This window comes from Hyperoodon ampullatus (genome assembly GCF_949752795.1).
Source record: "Hyperoodon ampullatus genome assembly, chromosome: 9".
Lineage (NCBI taxonomy): Eukaryota > Metazoa > Chordata > Mammalia > Artiodactyla > Ziphiidae > Hyperoodon > Hyperoodon ampullatus.
The window spans coordinates 91,524,192-91,551,992 of NC_136922.1; the positions used below are offsets into that span (position 1 = coordinate 91,524,192).

The following is a 27,801-nucleotide window of genomic DNA, read 5'->3' on the forward strand; positions in this document are numbered from 1 at the left end:
AAGGTACATTCCCTGGGTGTTTTGTAGAGGCCCTTGCCTTACAAAGTAGTGGAGGGATGGGAAGAACCACTGCAAGACATGCCTCTTTTTCTTTTAAAAAAATTTGAAAACTACTGCTGATGTGACTTAAGGAAACTTTTTGCTACACCTGACCTTAAGAGGGTTACATAAAATTCTACTGAAGGTTACTCACGTGTGAAAAATAAGACTTCAGGGTTTATGTTGGGAACCTAAAAAATACATTGAACTGGAAAGCTTATTCTTAAACTGTAACCCTCCCAAACAAAAAAAACCAAAGGGAGAGAAAAAAAAGAACCTTACTTAAAGTTGTTAAAAGGCACTGTATTTTATGAGTTGAAGTTACCAGTTGATGTCTTTAGATGTCTCTTCTGATTTAGTGTTTTATACAATTAAGCAGTTTTGATTTAAAGGGACAATTTTATTTCCTTCTTTCTAACTCATAGTGAACTTTAAAAAAAAATTTATGGCTGCATTGGGTCTTCATTGCTGCGCGGGCTTTCTCTAGTTGCGGTGAGTGGGCTTCTCATTGCAGTGGCTACTCTTGTTGCAGAGCACGGGCTCTAGGGCGCATGGACTTCAGTAGTTGTGGCACACGGGCTCAGTAGTTGTGGCTCATGGGCTCAGTAGTTGTGGCACATGGGCTTAGTTGCTCCATGGCATGTGAAATCTTCCCAGACTAGGGCTCGAACCTGTGTGCCCTGCATTGGCAGGCGGATTCTTAACCACTGTGCCACCAGGGAAGCCCCTGAACATTTTAAAGCAACGTGACTGTAGTGATCTGGCTTCGTCAAACCAGATGTAGTGTACCTAATACTGGTATTTCATATGGGCTCCTTCACTTTTATAAGTGGCCAGATAACTTGGCTTAAGCTAATTGGCAGAAGCAGTAATATTCCTGATTAAACCTGGTGCAAGTTTGTCACAAAAGAATTTTATAACTCACAGATACTTGATAAACTAAGGGAGTGACTTATTGGTTAATTATTGTGGGAAAACTGCATGTGCTATCAATAGTAACTTAAAATCAGTTCAAGAAGTGCAGCAGCTATGGGGTCCTCCTTTTCCCATAAGGTGTATTTAGCAAGTAACTGATGGTAGAAATCAGAAACGTGTAATGCCTGAAGACTGGAGGGCCTGGGAGCTTCATCCAGTCCTATAGCAAGGACCTCTGTCTTGGGGGAAAGGGTGTATATAGTATAGGAGGAAGGAGGAGGCCTGGATTTCCAAAGTGATTTTTCTCAAAGGAAACATTTATTGAGCAGGTACAGTTTACTATATTGTATAAGTTGTTGGGGACTTTAGGAGACCTAAGACATCTCCCCTCCCCTCAAGAGGCTCATTAACTTGTAGAAAGTGACTGATGTGTTTGGACCTTTCTGTGCTTGTCTTCTCAGGGACGAACTACTCATTACCTCCAGAAGAAAGTCCGTCAAATATCATTAATAGTGCTATGGTCTTAATCCCAGTGTCGGCCTCCTTAATAAGACAAGTATGAACATTTTTTCTCCCTCCCGACACTTAACCAGCACGGTGGTATTGGTTAGTGATGAGTGAAGAGAGCGACACTAATCTCAATGTGTCTTCTTTCTCTACTTCCTTTTCCTTTGACAGAGAGAACAGCACCCGCCTCTTCCTGAAGGGGACACTATTTCTTTACAGGAATTTGGTGCCAAGATATAGAGAAGCCATTGAAGAGAGACGCTTAAAAAGGAATCAGAGCAGTGATAAAAGAGTACTGATTGCCACAAAGAGGACTTACTAAGAACTGACTTTTTGTGGAGAGAACTTACGATAGAAACACTTGAGAGAAAGGAGCCAACATTAGGTCTCAAGTTCTAGGTGAGATTTTCCCCCAAAGAGGAGAAATCACTGGTGTCACTCTCTGTGTATAGGTAGGATGATTTGGATTTCTCCTTCTACTCCTAAAAGGGATTGGGAAATTAAGAATAATATCAAACCCAGTGAGACTAGTCAGTTTGTGAGGCTTAGCCTCTGAGGGGCAACAAAGACAGGCTTTTGTCTCTTCCTGTCTTCAGAAAGAGCTGATTGGAGAGACTAGATACAAGGAAGTGAGAACGGTTTTAGGTTTCCTTGAGCTGTGGTGCTAAGGAAGGAGGGCAGAGCAGAAGACACTAACATCCGAGCCTGTGCATTTGGTTGTTGGAGGCTCCCTGCACTTCACTCGAGGTGGTAGCTGGCGGAATCTTCTGCTGGGGGTTTTGCACTCCTGGTGGTTTGCTTGGCCTGTTGGTCAGATTTCTGCCGGGTGCTGGCAGCTCCTTTGGTTGGGCCGTTTCCCCACTTGTGTTAGGCCTGATCAGTGATGTTACTGACCTTAGCCCAGGCGGGAAAAGTGTCCAGGTGGAAGAGGCTAATTCCCCATGTATTGATGGCCACCATCACTATCACCAGGCCAATGACATTGACCCCCAGACCAGCTTTCACCTGCAGGAGACAAAGCAGCAGGACACACAGACTCTAGTCACCGTGAGCAGGCAGCAGCGCAGATCCCCAGATGCTCCCCACCTGTGTCCCCTGCCTGAGCCTCACCCCCGATGTGATCACAGCCCACCTGCTTGGCCCTGATTTGTTCCAGTCACTGCCTGGGGTGCCCTAGTGGTGCCTTGTAGGGGGCACAGGACTGTTGAGGACAGGAGAGCAGGGAGGACTTGGGGCTGGGAGACGGCCGTTAGAAACTTCTCTGTGTTTGTAGCACTCTCACTATTACATGGAGGCCTAGAAGCTATGTACTTGGAACACCAGATCTTGGGATGTTAAGTTATGCCTAAAAAGGGTTCTGTAGCTACATAATAGGGAATGTGTTCATCAAGATTAAACAGAGCTTGTAAAGCAGGAACCTCTCAGAGCCTTTAATGTGCTGACACATACGACTCGTAGGAGAGCCTGTATTCTATGACTGTTACCTTTTTTCCCCCAAGGAGCAGCTCATGGAAGTAGTGTACCTTAGGTTCACCTGGGGCAACAGGTCAGCTGCCTCCCCACCAGCCCTTCCACAGGAAGGTGACACAGGCACCCTGGCTGGCATGGGGCCTTTGCTGCTTTCTCCTGAGGGAATGTCACCTCCACAGCTCTGACCCCTTCCATTTCTGTCATGGCATTGACACTGCCATGCAGAAGGGGGACGTGAGGGATGGCAGAGCCAGGGCCATTTGGAAAAGTGTACAGCAAGGATGGCTGGCATCCTACCAGGTGATGACCAAGTATACAGCGTGTCACCACAAGTCCACTAGCTGGGACTAAGTTGGGAACGTTGCAAGGGAAAAATGAATGCTAGGAAATTGTTCTAAGCAAATGACTAGATGTGCCTTTCTGCCTTCTGGCCCAAGCCCTGGACTTATTAATCACCCTGGTCTCCTGGGCCTTTTGGCCTGGAGAACTGCCCACGTTTCCTAGCAGATGAGAGGAGGCAGGTTCTAAAGGAGCTAAATTAAGGCTGTTTTAGAGCTGAAAGGGACCACGTAGAGCATCTAGTTTGAACCTCCTCACTTAGCAGGTGAGGAAACTGAAGTCTTGAGTCGGTGCCCAGGCTGGGAATAGAACCCAGGACCGGCTCACTGCTCATCATCCAGTGCCTTTAAAAATGAGTCTTTCTTCTTAGAGGAAAACATAGGCAGAACACTCTATGACATAAATTACAGCAAGATCCTTTTGGACCCACCTCCTAGAGAAATGGAAATAAAAACAAACATAAACAGATGGGTCCTACTGAAACTTAAAAGCTTTTGCACAGCAAAGGAAACCATAAACAAGACAAAAAGACAACCCTCAGAATGGGAGAAAATATTTGCAAACGAAGCAACTGACAAAGGATTAATCTCCAAAATACACAAGCAGCTCATGCAGCTCAATATCAAAAAAACAACCCAATCCAAAAATGGGCAGAAGACCTAAATAGACATTTCTCCAAAGAAGATATACAGATTGCCAACAAACATGAAAGGATGCTCAACATCACTAATCGTTAGAGAAATGCAAATCAAAACTACAATGAGGTATCACCTCACAGCAGTCAGAATGGCCATCATCAGAAAATCTACAATAAATGCTGGAGAGGGTGTGGAGAAAAGGGAACCCTCTTGCACTGTTAGTGGGAAGGTAAATTGATACAGCCGTTATGGGGAACAGGATGGAGGTTCCTTATTAAAAATAGAACTGTATGACCCAGCAATCCCACTACTGGGCATATACCCTGAGAAAACTGTAATTCAAAAAGAGACATGTACCACAATGTTCACTGAAGCTCTATTTACAATAGCCAGGACATGGAAGCAACCTAAGTGTCCATTAACAGATGAATGGATAAAGAAGATGTGGCACATACAATGGAATATTACTCAGCCATAAAAAGAAACGAAATTGAGTTATTTGTAGTGAGGTGGATGGGTCTAGAGTCTGTCATACAGAGTGAAGTAAGTCAGAGAAAAACAAATACTGTATGCTAACATATATATGGAATCTAAAAAAAAAAAAAAGGTCCTTAAGAACCTAGGTGCAGGACAGGAATAAAGATGCAGACGGTAGAGAACGGGCTTGAGGACATGGGGAGGGGGAAGGGTAAGCTGTGACAAAGTGAGAGAGTGGCATGGACATATATACACTACCAAATGTAAAATAGCTAGTGGGAAGCAGCCGCATAGCACAGGGAGATCAGCTAGGTGGTTTGTGACCACCTAGAGGGGTGGGATAGGGAGGGTGGGAGGGAGGGAGACGCAAGAGGGAAGAGAGATGGGGACATATGTATATGTATAACTGATTCACTTTGTTACAAAGCAGAAACTAACACACCATTGTAAAGCAACTATACTCCAATAAAGATGTTAAAAAAAAAAAAAAAGACTGTCTCTGATCACTTGATTCCAGGGTAGAAGGCAGGGGTGAGCAGGGGAAGCACATGGCAGAGGGAGCGGGATGGGGAGAAGCGGTGGGGGTGGTTCGTGGGGACAGGGGAGTTGGGGCAGAGCTCAGTAGGGGCAGACAGGGTTGTGTAGTAAGACCTGAGGGGGGCCGAGGGGTGGCTGTGACCTCTCTTCCCTGAAGTAATTCAGATGACTCAGCTGAGCAGTTTGAAAGTAGAAAGGATCTGAATATCTGCTCCCAGCCTGAAGCTCTTCCTTTTCTCCATTTGATATTTACAGGGCTGCTGAGATCAAGTTTGGATTTGAGTGAAAAGTCAATAGGCCCTCAGCAAGGGTGAAGGGGCCGGGTTTCAGTCAGCCTGGCCCAGTCATCTGTATTAGTTTTTTCCTCCTTTCCCAACCCCGTCAGCCCTGGGTATTAAAAAGCATAGCAGTGAGCATAGGTTGAGGGGTGGAGAGTGGATGTGCTGCACGCTAAAATCAGCGGCAAAATGTACCCTCAGAGCTGTCTTTCGTGAGCCTCGCTGAAAACTAAGAAATGAGCTGTGAGTGCTTCGTTTTGTAGTTGTTGCTTCGGGGGTTCCTTGCTTGGGGGAGAGAGTTGAATAGAAGGATCCTGTTCTTATCACCCTCGGTTCATGCAATGTCTCAGACTTAACCTTCTATGAATAAACCAGCAACTCTTTGAGTGAATATCCCCACAGTCCAAAGAAGAAACTGAGGCAAAGACTAGAACAAGCTCTTACCTTCTGGAACTGGGTCACATCCCGTGTCTGTCCCAGCTTTTTCTGTCCACATTCCCACTTTCTCCCAGATTAGGATTTTGGGAAGAGCACATTTTTGCTATTCTTGGTGCGCATGGACCATACAGAAACCTTTTACCAGGACCATTCTTTTCTGCCACAGCAGACTGAGCTATGACAGGTCAAGGGCACCGCTTACAAAATAATAAACTTGAGAAGGTGGTGGGGCCGGTCATCCCTGTCCTCATGGCAGGTGGGCCTGGCAGGAAGAGGACACCCACGACTCACCATATCTTTAATCTGGCAGTGCCCATAGCTGAAGACGATGGCGTTAGGGGGGTTGCCCACTGGCAGCATCACTGCAAAGGAGATGCACATGGTGACTGGGATCAGGGTGTAGAGTGGATTTATGTGCAGCGTTTCGGACTAGGAGAAGAGAGAATTCACAGAAGCATTAGCCTTGAGATTAGACTTGCATTTCCTGTGCTTACTCATGAATGTGCTTTAAATGATGGCTCGGTGTTGGCTAACCTTGGCTGGACACCATGTGCTGGGGGCAGTTAAATCACACCCTCAAAAGCATGTAGTGCTGGGCTACTTGGATGGGTTCCCGCTGCTCACTCACTTCCCATGGAAACATGGGCTCCAAGTTACTTCCCAGAAGGGATGTCTCATTTCTTGGTGCTGGTCTAAGGAAGTGGTTTTACAATTTCATTCTTTAGCTGAGAAATTCTTCAAACACAAATCTCATGAATAAGCTGCTTTGATTGGAGTAGGCATCTCTCACTCTTGGGGTGCAGAATTAAGGGTTTTTTTCCTAGGTAAAATAAGTGCCTTACATGGGACTTGAACCCGTCGTGGTCTTACCCTCAATGTTGCCAAGTTTTAACTAAGTGCATGCCCATGCTCACACAGGCAGGATGATGGAAGGGAGAAGTGGAGGGAGTCATCTGAGCAATGAGCAAAGAGTGGCTGGGAGGAGTTTGGGGTTAGAAAGAGCAGGAGGATATTTTGTTGGCAGTGAGAAGGAGCCTTCATTTTATGGGTTCCACCTCACAGAATGGGACGGAGGCAGCATTTTGTTTGGTGCATTACCGTTGGGGCTGCTTAGCCAGGCTGAGATCTGGCAGTTGCTCCCTCCCCTATTCCATTAATAACAAATTGTTCTGAGACCGTGGAATGAGGCTGGCATTGCTCATAATTCTCAGAATCTCCTGGACAGAGAAGCTGGGTGGAGGCACTGATGACAGCTGTGGTTTTGGTCTCTGCAGCCGAGAGTACTTCTGGGAGCATTTTGCCTCCATTTTCTGTAGCTATTTCTCCCGCCCTCCTGTTAGGTCTCCTCTTAGGAGAGACAGGTTGATGATGATTGTGGGGAATTAGAATCCTAGGGTTTTAAGGTTATCTTGTCCACTCTTGTTTCCATTCAGGGCTGCCCCTAAACTAAGCCTAGTCCTTTGGAAAAGGGTTTCTAGAACTATTGCTGTTGTTAATTATCTATTTACTTATCAGTTACTATTTGAAATAGACTTCATTTATCAGACTATGGCTTGAACACCAATCAGTGAAGGCTGTGGCAATGACCAGAAGAGAGAGTCCAACCGGGGAACTGCCCCTGGGCCCAGGCGTGCCCCTGTCTGTTCCTGTGGTAGCCGGTCTGGATATCTGGGAACCCTGCTCTACTCACCAGGGTGCACAGGATGGGCAGGAAGATGGTGATGGTGGCCGGGTTGCTCACAAACTCTGTGACAATGGACACCAGGATGCACGCCAGCAGGGTGACAGCCCACGGTGGGAGGCTACTCAGAGACAACATCTGGTGCCCAATCCACGTGGAAAGGCCGGAGCTCTGCAGGAGACAAGGTGATGCAGTGAGAAGAAAGCGGGGAAGGCCACTCCCAGTGGAATTCTTAGCCTCCAGAAGGTCAGGGATGGTGAGGGGCTGAAATGGACCCCACCAGGAGCCATCTAATTTGCTTCCCTGTTTTCAGGCAGACTGGACCCACAGGCATTCCTGATTTTTTATGGTTAGATCACTATGTAGCCCAGCAAATTCTTTTTTTTTTTAATGATTGTACACCATTCAGTCTATTTAGGGCCTCCTGGTCAGTCATTGTCACAGGGCACGGAGAGCCTCTACTTGCTGAGATCCTCCTTAGCCCTGATATGACTTGGCAGGGATTGGAGATCTTTGGGGTGATCAGCCCCTCAACTTCAAACTTGTTACTCTTTCTCCGGCCTCTGACAGTCTCATGCTGTGCATTCAATCAACAATGCTCTCTACACAGACTGCCAAGTGTAATCCTTAATCCTGCTTTTGAAATCTATTTCTCTTATTTTATCACCCGTGAAATGGGAAAAATTATCAACATGTTTGGATAGTAACCTTTCCTCTGGTTTTGGGGGCCTTGAATGGGCAAGACTGAACATGAGAAGTTTTACATGAGTAATGAAGAAGAGAGGGATTACAGGTCTATCTCCATGTAGTGCGGAAGGTGCCACGTCACTGGCCTAGAAACAGTCATTCAGTCTCAACCTGTGTCAGGTTCAAATCTCATCGTGGCTGACATCAGGATCTACCATCTGCCCATGCTTTTTGGCAACACGCTATAAAGGCATATTGCTACGCTTGAACATTTTCCATTAGCAACACCTGTACACATCTACTCAAATCAATGCATATTCCCATTTGGAATAATTCATTAGGTTGGAAGATGTTCATCTGCCAATGATGAGGGCTCTCCCCCTCCCCTAAAAATGAAGGGTACAATTGAGTTTATGTTCTTAAAAAACCCCAGGTTGCCAAATGCATTCTCCAGCTCTCCCTACCCTCCCTCCTCTCCCTTCTATGGTTGACAAGCTCTGACTTTTCCTGTTTACCCTCTAGATTGCAAATGCAATAAAGAAATGGGCAGGGGCCTCCCTGGTGGCGCAGTGGTTGAGAGTCCGCCTGCCGATGCAGGGGACACGGGTTCGTGCCCCAGTCCGGGAGGATCCCATATGCCGCGGAGCGGCTGGACCCGTGAGCCATGGCTGCTGAGCCTGCGCATCCAGAGCCTGTGCTCCGCAACGGGAGAGGCCACAACAGTGAGAGGCCCGCATACCACAAAAAAAATAAAGAAAGAAAGAAATGGGCAGTAGGGCAGAAAGCAAGGTGAGACATTTTATGATTCCTCACGCTGTAAGCCCTACTCGTGTGTTACTGTTAAAGACTGCCTTACTACACTGTCAGCAGGCCACCCTTTCTCCTCGTTTCCAAGTTCATCAAAACCTCATTTGATCTCCACAGCACCCTGGCCACTTCATGACATGCTCATAGACGACTGAGGACCAAAGGGCTTCAGAATTCTCTCATGTAGCCATTTTTACCTTGGACCACTTCCCTTTCTTTTTTTCTCAACTGACCGAGAGCTATAAATCCAGTATGTGGGGACTACCTCAGTTAATGGTGGGTGCAGAGTCTCGAGACCTACAGGAACTCTGTAATTGTTATCTCTTATGACACATTAAACTTTGCTCTCTGGACAAAGAGAGGGGAGGGAGAGCAGTTAGCTGAGTGGAAACAGTATGTTTTATAAAGAAATGGATTTTTACTTATCATGTTTTCCACATAGTACTTGTAAGTAAAGTGAAATAACTTAATGGCAATTTTTTTTTCAGAACAACTAGTTGATACTATAATGAAATAAACTGGTAAATTAGACTGCAAAGTTAGGGAAAAAAACACAACAAAGGAAACCTTAATTTTTTAAACCCTTGGTATGAAAAGTTTTTTTATTGGATTTTCCTCACTAATGTTAAGACTGAAATTATTTGAAATTCAGTAGGAATCACACATATTGTACCTGAATTATATTATTAAAGTAGTAGTCAGTAGGTTCTACAGTTATACCAACTATACATGCACAATTTTGGTTAAAAAAAAAAAAAAAAAAAAAAGATCTTGCCAGGCTAGGCTCAGAGGCCAAAACTAACCACTGAAATTCAACAAAGATAAATATGATGTTGTGAACTTGGAATCAAAACTATTGACAGCATGTATACAGGATTGGTTGAAGGACTTGAAGCTTAATAGTGGCTAACAATGAAAAGAATGAAGCGTTTTAGTTGACTGCAGTTTCAATATAAATATTGACATGAATGACAATGAAGCCTTATAAAAGCTTCCATAAAAATACAGGATGGGGCTTGGGTAATTAACTCTTCTACTCTGCACTAGACTGACCACCCCTGGACTGTGTTTGAGCAAAGGCAAAGTGGTCCCAAGGAGAAAGACCAGCATGGTAAGGGGTCACTACTCTGAGGAATGGTTAAAGGAACTAGGGACTTTTAGTTGGAAGAAAAAAATGATCTCAAGGGACCTGATTGTCTTTGTTGTTTTAATAATTATTACAGGAGAGGAGAAGGTTCCTGAGAAGAAAGCCAGAACAAATTGTGGAAGACATCCAGAAGACCTGAACTGAAAGTAAAGAACAATTTTCTTTGTTGGCTATGCAGGGCTTGCCCTGTCACTGGAGGTGTCCTGGAGGGAAATCTCTATTTGGGTGGGAAGATGGGACTCAGTGTCCTCCATGGCTCCTTCCAAGTGGAGGATTCTGTGACTTTGTTACTGATGCAGAGAGCATTTAGGCCCACAATGAATGGGCAGTCAAAAGTGAGCCAAGTTTAGAATGGGTGAATGTAGATAGACGAGGTAGAGGAAGAAAACAGGGAGACCCCTAACCTGCTTGATTCTTAGGGCTGTTTATTTCAGGAAGGGCTAACAATCTAGGAAAGTCAACTATTTCCCACCAGCCCCCTTTAAAAAGTCTCATCCCGAATCCTCCCAGTCAGGAAGTGGGGGGCATTTACATCTGCTTTAGCATACATTCTCTAAAGAGTCTCAATATATGCATATGGAGTCCATATGCATATGGACTCACAATTTGCTGTGAGTCAATCTGGAGCATCTCTGGGCCCTTACACCTTACACCTATCACCACTGTCAAAACTCCAGAAGGACATGCCTACAAAGTCCAATACATCTTTTGCTTGTAGCAGTGTGGGCCCATAAGTGAGGTGTGAATGCCTGTGTGCCGTGACTGTGGCACAGCTTTCTGTAACTCTGTTCCCAGTAGTGCCAGCTTAGAAGGTGGGACAGGATGTCCATTCCTGGCTGAACCGCTTCCCTTCCCAGTGACTTGGGTGAACATTCACCTCTCAGCGCCTCTGAATCTTCCTTCCCAGCACCATAATGACTCATTAGGTAAAGCTGCTGGAAAAATATTGGACCCAATAAGAACAGATTCAAGGGTTACCTTGCTGCCAGAAGCCAGAGCATAGCCTCCTCCCACCAGAATGACAATCTCCCAGGGCATGGTCTTCTGGAAGTCCTTCCACGTGATGATGGGCTCCGTCCCCAGCGAGGGCTCCTGGTCCTCCCCTGGATCACAGGTAGACAGCGAGGCAGAGCCAGATGAACCCTAATGGGTGCGAGTTGTGGAGACGGGGGCCTAATTGATGAACCAGAGGATACTCTGCTATTCTGGGAGGAGTTGGAAGGGCTTTGGTAAGGCTCCTCCCAAACTTCTGACTTCGACCATTATTTGACTAGAGCCAGCCCCAACTTCTTCTCTTGAACTCCTCTCACCATCGTTCTTTTTCCCGAAGCAAGGCTTCTTCGCTGGAATCAGGAAGAGGAGGAAGCCGAGGAAGACAGAGACTGTGGCGTCGGTGCGATAGCCCTTCCTGGTGAAGAGACAAGAAGAGCTGGGGAGAGGGTCAGGAAGCCCAGGGGTAACACAGTGTCTCAGGACAGCCTGTCTGAACACAGTGCCTCTCTTGAGGACCTAGTCTAGAGGGGACGTCAACCTTCCTTCCTGCCAGTTGCTGCCATGCTGTCCGGTGGTGGATTTAATGGGCAACGGTTAATGTCTGGAGGCAGGGCCTGGTTAGGGTAGATGTCTTAGTGGGAATTTATGGACCTCTTAAAAGGAGTGGTCAGGAGTTATTTAGATAAAGGAGACTAGAAAAGGATGAGTTCTCTTTCCTGGGAGGGTCACAAGCTGGCACTGAGAGCTTGTGGCCTGTGGCCCTGGCCCTTGGGAATATGTAGGGGTGGGACAGGCCTCGGCCACGATGGCCATGGTCTTTACAGGTGGTGTTTTACTCTACAGACATATTCTTCTTTAACTCATAACAATTGAGGTTCCAAGAGCTTAAGTAACAAGACCAAGGTCATGTGGATGGTAAGTGGCAGCTCTTGATCCCAAGCCTGGACTCAGACTCCAAAGACTATTTTCTTCCTGACTCCACACTGAAGCTTCCCTAAAAAAGGGGGACTTTCAAGGGAACAAAGTGCTTCCTGGGTTCACGACCATCCCGAAGAATCTAGGAGGGGACACCGGCGGGTACTGCCTGAAGGGTTTGGGTTAGGGGGTTGTTCTCAGAGACAATATCCTTTACTTTTCAAAGAAGGAATCCCAACCAGGAACAAAGCCAGGCTCCCGGGTAAACCACAGCACCGTCATCAGGATGAAGAAAAATGCAGTCACCATTTCCGGGTAGCTATAAAAGAAAACAGACCCACTCCAGGAACTGGGAAGTTTCTGTTAGCTTTCAGACTTTGCTTTGGGATGCTCCTGTATACAGAGCTCTAATAGTGAAGACCTAAAACGCAGCTACTGCTTAACCACTTGGACTTGGAATACAGCAGAGGGGAAGGGTGGCCCCTAGAGTCTGGGCCAGCTTGACTTTGGCATTAAGTAGCACCTCTAAATACCTAGATTCGTAGTTGAGGAGAATTCCCCCAGCTCAAGGGACCGCTGAGAACAAGGCTGCTTCTGTGCACAGTTTACCTGCCACACTTTCTCCTGGGGAAGGAGAGAGGGTGAAGGGCTGATTCTTACGTAATGGCTCCCAGCTTTTCATATTCCTCTTGGATCCTCTTCTCTGATAACTCTTCCCTTTTGGTCTTCTTCTTCTTACTCAGAGAGCAGGTCTCTTTAAAACTGAGATGGGAGAATGAGCAAAAGAATAACGGAAGCACACTTCTGAGGCCCAGAGGAGAACAGGTCTTAAGCAAATACTAAACTACTGGCTGGCTGGCTGTGATGGCGCTTCTCTCCATTCGCCCCACCTGCCACGCGACTTGATCTCTTGATCTGCCAAGTTACACAGCCTCTCATCAGCCTTCTCCCCAGCCTTTTGGGTATATCTCTGGTATGTAAATGTAAAGTCATGTCTCATGGACTTGTGCAAGTGTACTTATGTGGGGTTGTTTCCACACACTTTTTAATTTTTTTTACCCAGTTGGGTTTTTTAATTAATTAATTAATTAATTAATTAAATTTGGCCGCTCCATGCAGCATGCGGGATCCTAGTTCCCCAGCCAGGGATGGAACCCACACCCCTTGCATTGGAAGTGCAGAGTCTTAACCACTGGACCACCAGGGAAGTCTCTACACACTTGTCCTTTACATAAGTGAGAATCAATGTGATGTGGCATATGTGTATAGATGCTTATATATTTGTGTGTTGCACACAAACGTAGGTGTGTGTATGTGTATCTGTCTAGAGACAAGGCTTATCTGGGGTGAAAGTGGCTGTTACTTTTCAATTAGCAACACTGCAGGCATAGAAGTATACAGTTATCTTTGATTTGACAATTGTCTCTGAGTTATTTAAAAAAAAAGTCAACTCAGAGAACATTCCCTGAGCAATGGGGATGTTGGGTCCCCGGACTAATAGCAAAACATCATATACATCTTCCCTTTATGTGTTCAGAGCTGATCAAATTTGGAGTAAGCATCCGTAATGTGTAAAAGGCTGGCTAAGCAAATTAATATTAGAAATAATATTGCATGAGGAATGTCTAATATTATTTTGAGGGATATGAGCATATTTCATACAGCTACTAAGTATAAATCAGTCATGTCTATAAAATTAAGCCTAAGGGAACTTCTACTTGCCATCATTTCTTTAGAAATTAGTTCAAATTACTCTGTATGGAACTACATTAAACACTCTCCGATTCAGACTCTTTATGAATCCAGCACTTCCCCTGACCAGTTGGTTGAAATTAAGAACATTTCATTGCAGAGCTCATAGCGAAGTGCAGAGTCCATGTATGTTTAGAGTGTCTAGAAGATGTGATGCCCGACTCCTCATCTAGTCCACTGCATCCTCCTCCGGGCACCCTCTGTGGTTACTTGGCAGCTCCCCATTGGGTGGCAGCCTCCAGGGCTTGCGCCATGGCCCTGGATGGACAGGAGAGCCTTGCTGGCAGGGCTCTGGGACTCACTTGCAGCCCAGGAACAGCCAGTGCATCCAGAACCAGCTGACCACCAGCATGATGAGGGAGATGGGGAAGCTGAAGAGGAACCAGGTGCCGAAGTTGACCACTTCTGCTGCTGGATACTGGCTGGAGGGGAAAGAACCAGGTCAGTGATTAGAAAAGGGTGGATTTCCATTTGGTATTTCGGGGTAATAAGCTAAATGGTCCTTAAGAAGACAGAGCAGAGCTAATGGTAGAGATAATGATAAAAATATGGTAAAACATTATCTAGAACTCACCTGGCAGCTGCAACTGTACTGAACCCTGCCAAGAATTATGAAATAAGCTAAAAAAGCATCCAAAATTGATACCACTGAAGTGTATATACTTTGCACTCAGGAGAATCACTCTGGATCTGTTTGCTCTTAATTTATGTAAAGATTCTGATCTGGTTTTCAAGACAACAGAATAGAGGAGGCAATCTGATGTACTTTGTTTATAAAGTCACTGAAGGAATGTGTGTTTTTTTTTAATTTATTTATTTCATTTATTTTTGGCTGCGTTGGGTCTTCGTTGCTGCACACGGGCTTTCTCTAGTTGCGGCGCGCGGGGGCTATACTTCGTTGTGGTGCGCGGGCTTCTCATCGTGGTGGCTTCTCTTGTTGCGGAGCACGGGTTCTAGGCACGTGGGCTTCAGTAGTTGTGGCACACGGGCTCAGTCGTTGTGGCTCAGGGGCTCTAGAGTGCAGGCTCAGTAGTTTTGGTGCATGGGCTTAGTTGCTCCGTGGCACGTGGGATCTTCTCGGACCAGGGCTCAAACCCATGTCCCCTGCATCAGCAGGTGGATTCTTCACCACTGCGCCACCAGGGAAGCCCCCAAGGAATGTGTTTTGACTGGGGGACACAAGGCATCAATTCTGGAGAACTTCGGTCTCTAGAGCCTTGTGAAGGTTCTAGACGTGAAATTTGCCCACAGGAGAACCATGGCTTGGAATCTCCAAATCTGTTATCAGCATCCACTGCTTAGGGGGCCTCCTTGGTCTTAGGGGGCCAAGGAGGTTATCTGGTGGACTCCTTGTTCATCATTGGGCAGAGCTGTGGCCCCAGCCCAGGTGTCCACCTGGACATCTCAACCACTGTATCAACATTTCCTCATCTTTCCCCTCATTTACGTCAAGGGCAACTCTGTTTCCCCAGCTGCTGAACCCCAAGCCTGACAATGAGACTTGGGCTTTCCCTATCTCAGGCTCTTCCTAACCCTACCCAGGCCAGTCGAGCCTCCCTCTGAATCTCACTCAAATCTGGCCATTTCTCCTCCCACTGCTGCCCAGGCCACCATCAGCTCTCTCCTGGGCATCTGTAGCCGTGTCCTGGATTATCTTCCTGCTGCCTTCCTTTTCTGTTCCAAACCATTGTCCATTTTAAAAATCCAGAATGAGTTTTCAAAACTGTAAATATGATAACCTCACTCCCTGCCTAAAATTCCTCAAAGGCTTCTCACGGCCTTGCAGATGAAGTCCAAGTTCCTTAGTGGGCCCTGCGAGGCCCTCTGTGACCTGCGCGTCCACCTCCCTGGCCTCCTTTTGCCCTCTTTCTCTTTTAAGTGCTCTGCTGTCTTGCCTCTGAGCCTACTACACTGTTTTCTTTGTCTGGAAGATCTCCCTTCATCTAGTTAACTCCAGCTGGGCCTACAGGTCTCCACTTTCATCGTCGCCTCTTTGGGGAGTCATTTCCTCCCTCTAGACTGGGTAGGGGTCCCTCAGCAGGGCTCCCACAGCAGAATCCCACCCTTCTTGTCACATTTAACTGTAATGACTTGATCATCTTTTTTCCCTCTTGGTACAGAAACTGCTCTGGTTCGATTTTTTGTGGTATACTCAGCACCTGGTTCTGTCCCTGACACACAGTGGGTGGTTAGTAAACATTTGTTGACCGAGTGAATTACTTACTTGTTGAAGTGTTCCAAGAAGATGAGGCTGGTGGAGGTGCCAATGATGGTGGTCAGGCCCCCGATGGTGGCGGCGTAAGAGATGCTCAGAGAGAGGCACTTGCAGATCATTTGGTCATGCTGGGACTTGTACTTTCTTTTGAGTTCCTGGTTCCTGGGGCTGGGGGTCAGGACTGGTGGCTTTTCCTACCAAAGGAAAATCAGTGAATTTCTCCAACCCAGCTTGGGCTGTCTGGCACACAAAGCATGAAAAACAGGGGCACCATTGTGCAGTGGAAAGCTTGGGTGTCAGAAAAACAAATCCCAGTCCCAGTTCTACCTTTTACCAACTTGGGCAGCCCCATCCCAGCTGCAGTTTCTGTAAAAGGAGGAAAATCCTATTTTCTCTGCCAGATTGTTTTGAAAAGTACATGGAAAGCACTTGGAACACTTCCTGGCATTTAACAAATGGTAAGCTATTATTATTTTTGTTGTTATGGGTTTTAACAGCATGTTCTGTTTTTTACTTGAATTCCAGTAAAACTGACTGCTCTCCACTTTCTGTCTAAATACCAAATAGAAGGTGGTTATTCTACGTGGAATTAAAATACAGTCCTGGTTGGGAGATGACTAAAAAATAAGATTTGCATTATAGAAAGAGTCCAGCTTTCACTGGGCGGAGAGTCAAAGTGTGTGATTCTCTCCTCCCTTCTTTCTCACTTTTCCCCTTCTTGCCTATTGGCTTTTCCTTCCCACTTTCCCCTCCCCCTTGCATATCAACCTCAGCCTGGCCATGGTCCTCTCAGGCCCTGCGTGGTCCATGTGACGGCCTTTCAGGGTCAGCGGTTGCTGACCTCTGGTCTCAACTGTGGACTAAAGAAGCAAGTGCCCCTCTGTCCTGCCAGGCCTGGCCCCAAATCGTGAGACTAGGAGTAGCCTGGTACAAATGTCAGCAGGTCAGGTCATAGGAAAACCAAGGGGAAGAGGCCACCCTGCCACATTTCTCAAAGCCCGTAACCACTGCCCCATCTGCCTCGGAGGGCCCGGAAAAGGCTGGATCCTGCCACATTTTCCTGAAAGATTCATTGATTATAAGAGCTAGAGGAGACCTCAGAGATTCTCTGGTCCAGTGGTTTTCCACAGTCCTTTCTCCTAATGAAAATTTACATGGACCTCCAATAGAGAAAACAAGTGTAGCATTTAATGGGCAAACATCTATTTTTTAACTGAAAATATACACATAGGGTCAGGGAGACTTGGATTTGAATCGAGGTTCTCCTCTCACTAGGTCTGAGGCCTCGGGTACATGATTTCCTCTCTCTGCGTCTCTGTCAAAATGGAGTTCAAAATTGCTACCTCTCTGAGCCAAGACTACAGAGCAAATGCTCAGCCCAGTGCTTGGTATTTAATAAACAATGGCATTTATTTATGATGATACGGATGCTACATAATTGAGACGATTTTGATGAACACAAAAATTTTAAATCAAGGGTTATAAGTGGTGGTTGGAGTTTTACGCCACCTTCGACGTCCATTTTACTTCTGCATTCTGTTTCAGTGATAAAGTACCAGGAAAATCAGGGAACAGAAAAGCAGTTGCCTTAAAATCTCAGGATACTCAAATAAAATATTTACAGTGCCCCTGAAGCACCTTTGAGGAGTAGTTTGAACACCTCTGATCTAGATCAAGTCTCAGTTTTTATAGCTGAAGAAACTGGGGCTCAGACAGTGGAATGACTTGCCAAAGTCAACAGTGAGTGGGATGTCTTATCTCCATGGCACACGCAGGCCAGACACACGGATGGAGTGTGCCTGGTGACAGCCCGCTAGCCTAACACCCTCACAGCTTCACGAGCAGTGCCCCTTGGGAAGCTCAAGGCACTTCATGTAGGAAACAGGATTAGGAGGTGCAATTCCATTACCTGAGATGGGTGCTGCTTCTTGTCCTGGTGGTTTGCTGTTCTGGCGGAGTTGGTGATTGCGGGCACGCCATTCAGGTTCTGTCAGGACACAGACCGTCACACTATCACGAGGAGACTGTGGGGCCTGGAGAAGCCACCTGATCACCCTGGGGGCACCCACACCTCCTCCCTGTGGGACTCAGAGACCAGAAGCAGGGCGAGCAGGTGGTAGGGAGCCACCCCTACTGTGCCTGCCTCCTTCTCGCAGGTTCCCCATTTGAAGAGGCTTTTGAAACTTGGAAAAACATGGCTCTGTCCTTATAGGAGAGCTTGGCTTTCTAGAACTTCATTAGCTAACAAAGAACCCTTCATTATTCTTTTAACACAAAGAACATGAAAAAAAAAATCATGCACAACCAAGTCCACAGTTTGGACAGATCAAAGCCCATCCATTGGGACTGAGGTAAGAAGAGATGTAAAACCAGCCCTGGACGAGGGGGTGAGGCCGCGTAGAGTGTGCAGGCAAACTTGGCTTTTCCCCTATAAACGTGCCCCCTTTTTGTAATAAGACTTTTGTAAACGAATCCCTCCTGAAGGGGACCCTGAGGCTGAATACGTGGCTCTTGAATATCTGGATGGCTGAATACTGGGTTTACGCGAGGAAACGTTAACCTGTCCTTTGTGAAGCTAAGCCCAGTACTCAGGGCTGGGGCTCAGAACTGCCCAAAGCCTCACGCATCCAGGCTCAGGGGAGCACCTCTGTGCCCTCACATCAGAGAAGGCCGCTCGACAAGCTGCCAGGCTTCTCTGGCCCTGAGTTATCTTGAGGGTCTTTCAAGTATCTCAAAGCACAGAAGAAACCCAGGGCCATACCTTGTTCTGCATCAGAGAACTGAAGTCTGCATTCGACGTGCTGGAAGAAAGCAAAGGAAGTGGGAACAACAACAGTGGCCCAGACTTGATGAGATGGGAATTCTCCCCACATTGGTGTTTGGTATTAGTGACCCTGCTAGACTCAGGTGTTCTAAGCTACACCTAGAAGAAGACGAATCTCACCTTCCAGAGATGTGGTAAGGATATGTGGGAATAGGGGCAGGGCATTTCCTTTGGAGGGAAACCGAGACTCCTAATAATAGCTAACGTGGAGTGCTTATTAGGTGCTGAGCGCTCAAATACGGACTTTAATCCTCACGACAGATCTAAGGGGCGGGTATCACCACCTGCATTTACAGAGTAGGAAACTAGGCAGAGAGAGGTTACTAACTTCCCGAGGGCACCGGGTGCTAAGTGGTGGTGCCAGAGAGGAACCTGTCTCTGCCTCTGCCTGGAGAGCCTGGGCCCCTGACCGTGTTCTCACTGGCTCACTTTCTAGAAGGAGAAACATGAAATGCTTATCTAAGGCGACAGGAGCAGGGAGGGCCAGGGCCACACATGGTAAGAGGCGTGTGAGAGCAAGAAGATGGGGGTGAATTTCTCATCAGCAGCTGCACCTCAGAGGGTGGCAGGCAACGCGTGTGCTGAGTCCCTCCCACTCTTACTGGTCCCCAGTCTTTGCCTTGAGGAGAGAGGAAGGTGGGGATTTAACTGCCAGCATTACGGACTTACACTGAGCACTAAATGCATGTTTCTGGACTGTCCTAGTCCTGAGGACAGTGGGTGCTATGAGCTCAACCGCTGGGAAGGCCAGTGAGAGGGGCTGGACACACGTGCAGGAAATGGGGTCCTGGGGTTGTCACCCACCTCCAGGCTCTATCAGGGAAGGACAAGGCGTTGATGGGGCTCAGAGGAAGCATTCACCGGAGAGAGTCATTAGGCTGGGAGGAGTACTGTGGTGTTTCCCAGCCTTCCTTGCCAAATCAGGTGAGGGGGCTGGCATGGAACCCCTCGGACAGCATGGGAGGTGCTGGCGTGAAAGAAGACCGCCATCCTCACACCGTGACAGCCCTGGATCCCCCCTGCACGCTGCTGAGGAAGTCCGGGACAACGTGAGCTTTGGCTTTGGAGTTTGGGGACATGTATTTTCATCCAGAAAAGAACAAAGGCAAGAGGCCAGTGTGCGCTGCCCAAGAGGCCAGCGTGAGGAGAAAAGGCCCACTGCACTGGGAGCAGGCTGTGCCCTCAACGTCCAGTCGTCTTTATTGGGGGAGGCACAGGGAAGGTAGCTGGGCTACTGCCACCTTGAAAAGGCCCTGCCCAAGAGGCCAGAGGCGTCCCCAGAATAAAGAGGCTGGGGAGCAAGCCACCAGAGCACAGAACCGAGGGAGCCCAGGCGGCCATCCAAGAGCACCTCGTGCCATGAAGCCCAGGCTCTGCAGAGGTGGCCTCAAGGGGACACTCCGAAGACCCTGAAGGTAAGTGCCCGACGTGTTAAAGAGTCGGGGCCTGAATCTCAGGGCACTGGCCGCACTCTGGAATACCTCCAGCCAAGACCCTCTTTGCCCCTTTATCTTTCCTGCTCGCTACAGCCTCTGCCCTGACCCTGGAGAATTCAGACGCAGAGAGTTGGTGAGGGGAGAGGAAGGAGGTGGGGGAAAGAGGAAGAGAAAAATCCATTGTCTCACCTGCTCACTTCTACCTCTTATCCTGCACACCTGGGCTGAAGGGGGGTTGGGTGAGAGCGTGAGAGGAGGCGGGGAGAAGCTTCAGAGGAGGGATTGAAGTTTTGCTCTGAGTCTGGACTAGACTGCCGAATATCTACAAACGAGATCATGCTAATATCTGAAAGGAACCAGAAGAGCTAACAGGATTTGCCTGAGATACGGTCAAGGCTGGGGAGGAACGTCCAGTGCATTATGACTGGAGCCAGTGGCGGGAGGAAGATAAGCTGATGGCACCCTCTGCCTCTGTCCCTGCACACCGTGCTGGGCTCGCTCAGTGTGACTTCTCCATTTTCAATGAAAAGAGCAAATTGCAAAACTGAGCTCTAGTACAAATGCAACTTTCAAAATGTCCTGTTCATCCCAGTATTCCTTGAAGACCACATTTAGATATTAGATCTCCAGAAGAAATCAGCTGTTAATGGCTCTACCGCACATGGGTGTTGGAGACGATATTTCTCCTTTTCTAAAAGCTGCTTTTTTCATCAGCACGTGGCTGTCTCACCAACGGTCCTCGAATCCCCTACCTGCCACCTAGTTTTTCTTTGCCATATCTAATAAGATCAATAAGACCACATCTAATATCTAAAAAATACGTTGTGATTCTCTAAGACTCTCCAGTGACATCTAAAATGTGAGCCTTTTTTCATTAATAGATTAAATATATTATTCTCCCAAGAGGGACATCAATTTAGCTGAAATGCTACTTGGTAGATGTATAGATAGTCCACATACTCCCTCAGATTCAGTGTAGTCTTTTCCCCTCTTCCCTCAGCCCTGCGATACCCGGTGGTTAAGGGAGGTGCCCTCAGGGTCTTGGCAAGTGGCTCCCTGGCATGGAGAGGAGAGCGGGACGGGGGGAGGTGGTGGTGTGGCAAGATGTGAGCTTGGCCAGTGCAGCTGAAAGAGGCTCCGTCTGGGAGGAGGGAGGTCATACTCACTCTTCATTGACAAAGATGAGTTCCAGGGAAGGTTGGCTGTTGTTTACATCGAGATCTACGGTAGCAAAGGAAAGCAGGAAGTGAGATGTGGAGCCTGGACCCGACCCTGAAGGGCAGGGGCTCTGGGCTGGGGCTGGATAAGGAAACAGAGGCATCAGGGCTCCTGCTGGGCCTGCTGCCTGACGACGCCCCTTCCCTCCGCCCGGCAGGCAGAGTGGGACTCAGGGACACAGACAGGCCTGGGGTCTTGTCGTAATCCTTGAGCGTTTGGGGGAAAGGAGCAGCGGTGGCTGCTCTAAGTAGGGCAGGAAGGAAGAGCTGGGAATGGGGGTCACAGGGAAGCTTCAGGTTACAGGGCTGGTACGGGGTAAGGGGCCAGGAAGGGGAAGAGGCCAGAGGAGAGGCGGGACGCAGGTGAGGGTCGGTGGGGGCGGGCACAGAGCTGGGCAGTGTCAATCGGGTGGAGAAGCAACGGGGAGATGAACTCCAGCAAACTGTACTGATGGGCTCGGCCTCTTCGGCGCTGGAGCTGCCGGCCGCGAGAGGCTCCTCCTCGGCCCTGACCAGCTCCTGCAGCACGGCCTCCACGATGGGCATGACCATGGCGGTGGTGGACGTGTTGGAGAGCCACATGGACAGCAGCGTGGTGCAGCACATGAAGCAGAGCAGCAGCCTGGAAGGCAGGGAGGCACAGGGGGAGCATCACAGCACGCCCACCTCCCCGGGTGACACTTGCGACCTCGCACGGCTCCCTCGGGGCCTCCTACGAGCCTGCTGGTGCTGGCATTTATCCAGAAAATGGGGGTTTTAGGTCATACATTCAGCTTTGTACTCCCAGGGCTTGGTACAGAGTAAACATTAAATAAAGATGTGTTGAATGAATGCATCACACTTCGTGGGCTAGTGGCCTTAGCCAAAAAAAAAAAAAAAGAAAAGAAAAAGAAAAGCCCTTGCTTAAGCAAAGAATAGCTTTGGTGGGAGGGTCACAGGGCATGGACTTCCTGATTGCTCTCCTCTGTGGGCATTAGCTTGGTGATGATGTGTGTTTTTTGTGTATAAAGGAATTCTTTTTTCGGCCCTTGCAGCCAGCAGTCCTACGAGTACCATCCCATTCCTTGCTTTGCAGCCAAGTCACCGCAGTTATTAGTGACCAAATAGAGACTAACGGACAGAGCTTACGGTTCCGCCCACTACTTGTCCCACTACCAACCGTTGAAAGCATAGCCCCCAACGGCTCAGCAGTGTCCCATTGCACTGTGTGCACTTTTTCAAGGCTGTGTCTATGAGTTGACACTTGGAGGAAAACACTAACAAAGATAACTCTCAAGTTCTCCTTGACTTTGAAAACATGCACTGTGTGTTTGTACAGATATAGTTCTTATTTCCGTAAGAGAAGCCAGCATAGAGACTACCCGTGTTGATCGCCTTAGGTGGGATCATTGACTTTCACAGTTTGGGGCCAGCACAGCTGTCCTGTGGATCATGACCGGGCAGGTGCCAGAGCCCTGATGGTGTCTCTGTTTAGGCTGATGGAGACATGAGTTTGTCTGCCCTGGACATGCACCGGCAAACGGAGGGCCCCGTGGTGGGTGGAAACTTGCTGGAGGGTGCGGTAAATAGAGACGAGTAGAAACGCAATGGGATAAAAATTCTTGATGACAGTACCCGGGGGTTTCAAAGAGCCGCAGAGCCTCAGCCTGATGTGGGGAAATGCCATTGTGTGTCTAGGAGGTCGAGTGTGGAGTACAACACCTCAGGTTATTACTGAGTGATTATGCTCTGAGTTAGGCTGTGGTTAAGTGGGAGACAGGAACATCTTTTTAAGTATAACATGTCTTCATCTAATGACTAGGGATGAAAACTAACACCGTATTATTTATTTATGCTCTGTTGGACTCCCAGGAGAGTCAGGGCAGCTTACATAAAAAGTGTTGCAAGAAAGTTGTAAACTAGGAGGTGAGGACGATATTCCAAAGGGAAGATAAGGGCAGGGTTATCCAACAGAGCAGGAATGAGTTCACACAAAACCGTCAGTCCTGACCTTCCTGAGCGGCCTTCTTGACAGCAGAGAGAAAAGAGGAAGCAGCTGAGGGCCTGCAGTGCCCTGCAGATGCCAGGTCAGATGCCACATTTGACAGGCCTCTGGTCTAAACCAATGGCAACAAGAACTCAGGGTGGATGGGAGGAAACCTCCATATGCCTCCTTAAATGACAGAGGAGAAGACACCACTTCCTCATCCAGCCTGTTCCCTGATACAAGGGAAAAAGCGTGGGAAACAACTGATGCTGGTCCCTTTTGTTTTACCAGATGAGCCCGTTAGATCTTGTAACCTGCTGCCCCGGCAGTCTAGGTTACTCAGGTTATTAGAACACACAGAAGTCACCCACTCACGTCTCCATTCCGTGGTCACAGGCCCTCTCACTGGAGGGGGAGATGGGAGCCCTGAGGCCCTGGTGTCCTCCCATCCCCACTGGTAGAGAGCCTCAAGTGGATGTCCCTCTGACCATCCAGGGGGCCCACTGGGAGCTGAGGGGATGCACTAAGTGTGACTTACATGCCCGGCTTGGCTCCGGCCATCAGGACCATGCGCAGAGCGATGCGCTTGTGCAGGTTCCACTTCTCCACAGCCGCCGCCACGCAGATGACACCCACCAGCAGCAGCGTGGTGTTCTTGAAGTACTCGGCCGCCACCTGCAGAGGCCAGCTCGGGTCACCCCTACCGGACCCGGGGCCCAGCCCCCGCCCGACTAAACTCAAGCTCAAGCAGAGGCTAGCAAGCAAAAAGCAGGGAGATGAGGGTTATTAAAATAGCCAGTTGTTGTATATATGTATATTACATATATATCTAATTTTAAATTTTAAAAACTTTATGTATACGTACATACATACATACTACCTTGGGCAGGCACTGTGCTAAGCACTTTACAAAGATTTCATTTAATCCTGCCAGCAACTCTATAGGGTAGATAGATATTCTTCTCCATTCTAATTGTGATATGAATACCATTTCAAAGAATAAACATATTTACAATTTTATCTTAATTCTTAAAAATTATGAAAATAACCCTGAGTTTGTCAACTAATCTCATTTTCTTTAGCTTCTTAGAAAATTATGTTCATTTTTTTATTGGAAAGTTAATACATGTTCATTATGGAAAACTTTAAAATATAGAAAAATTAAAGATAAAATTACCCTTAATCCTACTACTGTTAGTACTGTGGTATATTTTCTTCAATTTTTTAATGTCTATATAGATACATAATTGGATTTATACAGTATGTACTGGTTTATATCCTGCTTCTTTTTTCATTTGACATTGTACCCTGATCATTTTCTTATGAGACTTAAATTTATTGAAAAAATTCATGCTAATGGCAGCATGAAGTACCATAGAATTTACTTAGTTAACCATTTTCCTTTTGTTGAATATTTAAGTTGATTTCTTTTTTTCTTTCTTTGCTGCAAATGGAGCAAACAATAATTTTCAGCTTAAATCGTTAACCTTATATAAATGTGATTATTTCCTTAGGACAGAGTTCTTGAAGGTGTCTTTATAACCTGCCTTAAACCTTTAAAAAAACTTTATATTTGAATAACTCTTTAACTCCAAATAATTCGAGTTCCAAAGGGTTCCAAAATGATAATAGTGCAAGAAATAGCCATCCACTGTCTGTATAGGTTTTTTTTTTTTTTTCCTGAACCACTTGAGGGTAAGTCATATACATTTTGGTCCTTTATCCCTAAATACTTCAGTGTTTATTTCCTAAGATTAGGGGTTTTCTCTCACACAACCATAGCACCAGTTACCAGCTGCTGCTTCTTGCTTTTTAATGACGAGGAAATTGAGACCTAGTCCTGCTCAAACATGTTTCCTATGTTTGAGCTCCAGGACCAGCTCTTTGTTGATTCCCTCTCTTGGAACATTCCCTCCTTATCTCCACTTTGAGGAGACTTCAAAGCCCAGTTCAGGCCTGGTGGCATCCAGAAAACCTTCCTTGTGACTCTAGCCTCTGACTTCAGAACATTCCTTGTGGGTACGACTAACTCTACACATCACAGAGCACATAGGGCAATGCTAGAACTGTTGCTTCATGCTTGTACTGTTTATTTTTTTATGTGTATCTCTCTTGTCTCTTAACTGAATTCTAGGCTGCAAAATGCCAAAGACCATGTTTCTTTCTGTATTTCTTAGCACCTAATAGGATAATATGGAAAAGTCGATGCTCAATAAATACTTGTCACATACAAGAAAGTTGTTCCCAACAATGCAACCATGATATAAATTGGGAGGAAAAGATATAGAAAAGTTTAACTCCTAACTTAGAAATCCTCTTAAAGTGAGAAAACAAGAACATTTTTAACTGCAAGAAAAACAAAAACTGAACAGGGAAGGAAATACAAATATAGTCAAATCTGCGGTGTTGGAAGTAGACAGAATTTATATAATCATACTGTTAAACTTTGATTATTGAATTATATGCCTGTACTGGGAAGGCAGAGGGAGGAGAATTGGGTGATGTAAGAGTAGAAAATCCTCACGTGCTATAATCAGAAGTCAACTGATAATGTCTAAAAGTGATAACTCAAGAATTAATATAAGAATATCATATAGGACCGTGGAGCTTAATACCAGAACAAGCAGTTAACAAAGTTAAGTTATTGACTCTGGGTCAGGGGAGGTGGGATTTGGTGGAGGGAGGGGTGGGGAAGGAGTCTGCTGTTTTTTTCATTGTGACCTTTTCAGTATTATTTGAGTTTTAAACTCTGCACGGAACACTTTGGTAAGATAAGAGCCCCCAAAAAGGTAACCTGCTCCATTTCTCCCTTCTCACTTTTTCCCCACAGAGATTTCCTTGTGTCTGGTTGATGAGTTCTGTGCAACAGAAGGATCATCTCTCCTCTCTGAGACCATTTCCTGGGGTAAGAGGCCTCTGCTTCTGGTTAATCTAGTCCTCGTCCTCGACCCCAGTCCTCCTGGACACTGTCACTAATGCTCCCGGAGGGCAGAGAAGCTCTGCTGGGCTTGTGACTCTGGGGCAGAGTCCGCACTGGGAGGGACGGGAAGGCCTCGGGCCCTGACGGTGGGTGGAGGTGCGGCCCCCTAGTGGGAGGTGGAAGTACTGCTGGGATGGGAGGGCTGGCTGAACTGGGGGCCTGGGACCTTCCTCACTGCCCACTCATGTTCCTAGGCAGCTGAGAGGCAGCTTTGTGGTGCCTCTACCAAGGAGAGGAACCCACAGAAGACCTGAGACACCACTGTCCTCCTGGGTGATGGTCCCCCACTGGGCCCATGACTCATGGCTCTCTGTGAAGCTTTTAAAGACTCAGTGCTACCAGGGTTACTTTCCCAGGGGACTGACTGACAACATTTTAGTTTTCTGCCTCTTTGGCACATATCCTAATAGACCCCAGTTGGTGATGGACTTTTAGGGGGATCAGAGCCTGCACAAGAGGTGGGGCTACTTTCTCGGGGTTCCTCTCAAGGGCAAGGAGAAAGGAACCAACATGTGGTAGAGTGCATTTTACACGCCAGAAATGTATTTTGCATTCACTTTCTCACTTAAGGTGAGGAAGCAGACTCAGAGAGGTTAAGGAAGTTTTCCAGGGTCACAGTGTGAGGGGTGGAGTTGGGATATCAATCCAGGTCCATCTGGATCTAAAGCTACTATTCGACATGCCACTCAGGGTGGCCAAGTAGAAACCACTCATCTAATTCAACTCCAGGGGAAATTCTGGGTACCCCAGACAGCACGGGCCAGCCCACATTCCTCATCGTTATTCATAATCACAGTCCTGACACTGGCCCCAAATACCTGGGCCCGGTCCAATGAAAGCCCCAGGCCCAGGTTTAGTGGGATATTGGCCCTGTGATGTTTTCTTATTTGGTGTTTGGTGTGCTCAGGTCTGTTCATGTGTCCTTCCTGCCCCCTTGTAAGCGATGCCAAGTGTTTGGTGATGTAGCCTGGGTGTAGTTTGTGACTCGGCTGTATGCTGGGCAGGTTACTCAACCTCTCTGGGCTTCATTTCTCTCATCTAAAAAAATATATGAGGATTATATGAGTCCCAATCTTCTGTAAAGCTGTTGTGAAGATTAAATGACACATGCAAACCAGCTAGCGTGGCCCGCCACGTTGACAGCCAGGGTTCCTGGTGGCTCTTCTGTTACTAAATGGTCCACACAAAGGCTGACCTGGTCTGAGGCCATTAGCATACAGAGAGGGCCCAGGCACAATAAATAAAATTTTGTCCAATGGTGTTGTTGGTTAGTTTTCTAGCCCAGTGATTTTCTTTTTCTTTACAATAAAACCTTGGTTATTTACAACCCCTCTGGGAGTTCCAGGATCCTTGAGGATTATTTTAATCGTTTTCTAAAATGTATTGCGTCCTCACACTTGCCATGAGCATTCCTTTCCCCACTATCTAATTTCCAAGACTAATATTCTGTGAGTTGGGAAACTAGATAATGAAAATTGTTAGAACTATTTGCAAAGAGAAATTAGATTCTCAAACGAGTGCTCCTCCCATGGCTAGAGTGCAT

General features: G+C 47.1%; 1 protein-coding gene across 1 annotated transcript in view; it reads right to left on the reverse strand.

The window, feature by feature from the left end:
* Positions 1 to 2,328: 2,328 nt before the first annotated feature.
* Positions 2,329 to 27,801, reverse strand: part of SLC13A4 (solute carrier family 13 member 4) — a gene marked incomplete at its 3' end in the record, with an annotated part of 39,856 nt that continues 14,383 nt past the window's right edge. Inside the window, exons 3-16 of the mRNA XM_079711636.1 lie at positions 23,817 to 23,953; positions 21,762 to 21,934; positions 21,262 to 21,316; positions 18,597 to 18,636; positions 17,745 to 17,822; positions 15,845 to 16,029; positions 13,923 to 14,042; positions 12,529 to 12,630; positions 12,086 to 12,187; positions 11,271 to 11,368; positions 10,939 to 11,063; positions 7,329 to 7,490; positions 5,930 to 6,067; positions 2,329 to 2,466 (exon numbers count right to left, since the gene is read on the reverse strand). Of these exons, the coding sequence (XP_079567762.1) occupies positions 2,329 to 2,466; positions 5,930 to 6,067; positions 7,329 to 7,490; positions 10,939 to 11,063; positions 11,271 to 11,368; positions 12,086 to 12,187; positions 12,529 to 12,630; positions 13,923 to 14,042; positions 15,845 to 16,029; positions 17,745 to 17,822; positions 18,597 to 18,636; positions 21,262 to 21,316; positions 21,762 to 21,934; positions 23,817 to 23,953 (1,653 nt within the window). The remainder of the gene's footprint in view (positions 2,467 to 5,929; positions 6,068 to 7,328; positions 7,491 to 10,938; positions 11,064 to 11,270; positions 11,369 to 12,085; positions 12,188 to 12,528; positions 12,631 to 13,922; positions 14,043 to 15,844; positions 16,030 to 17,744; positions 17,823 to 18,596; positions 18,637 to 21,261; positions 21,317 to 21,761; positions 21,935 to 23,816; positions 23,954 to 27,801) is intronic.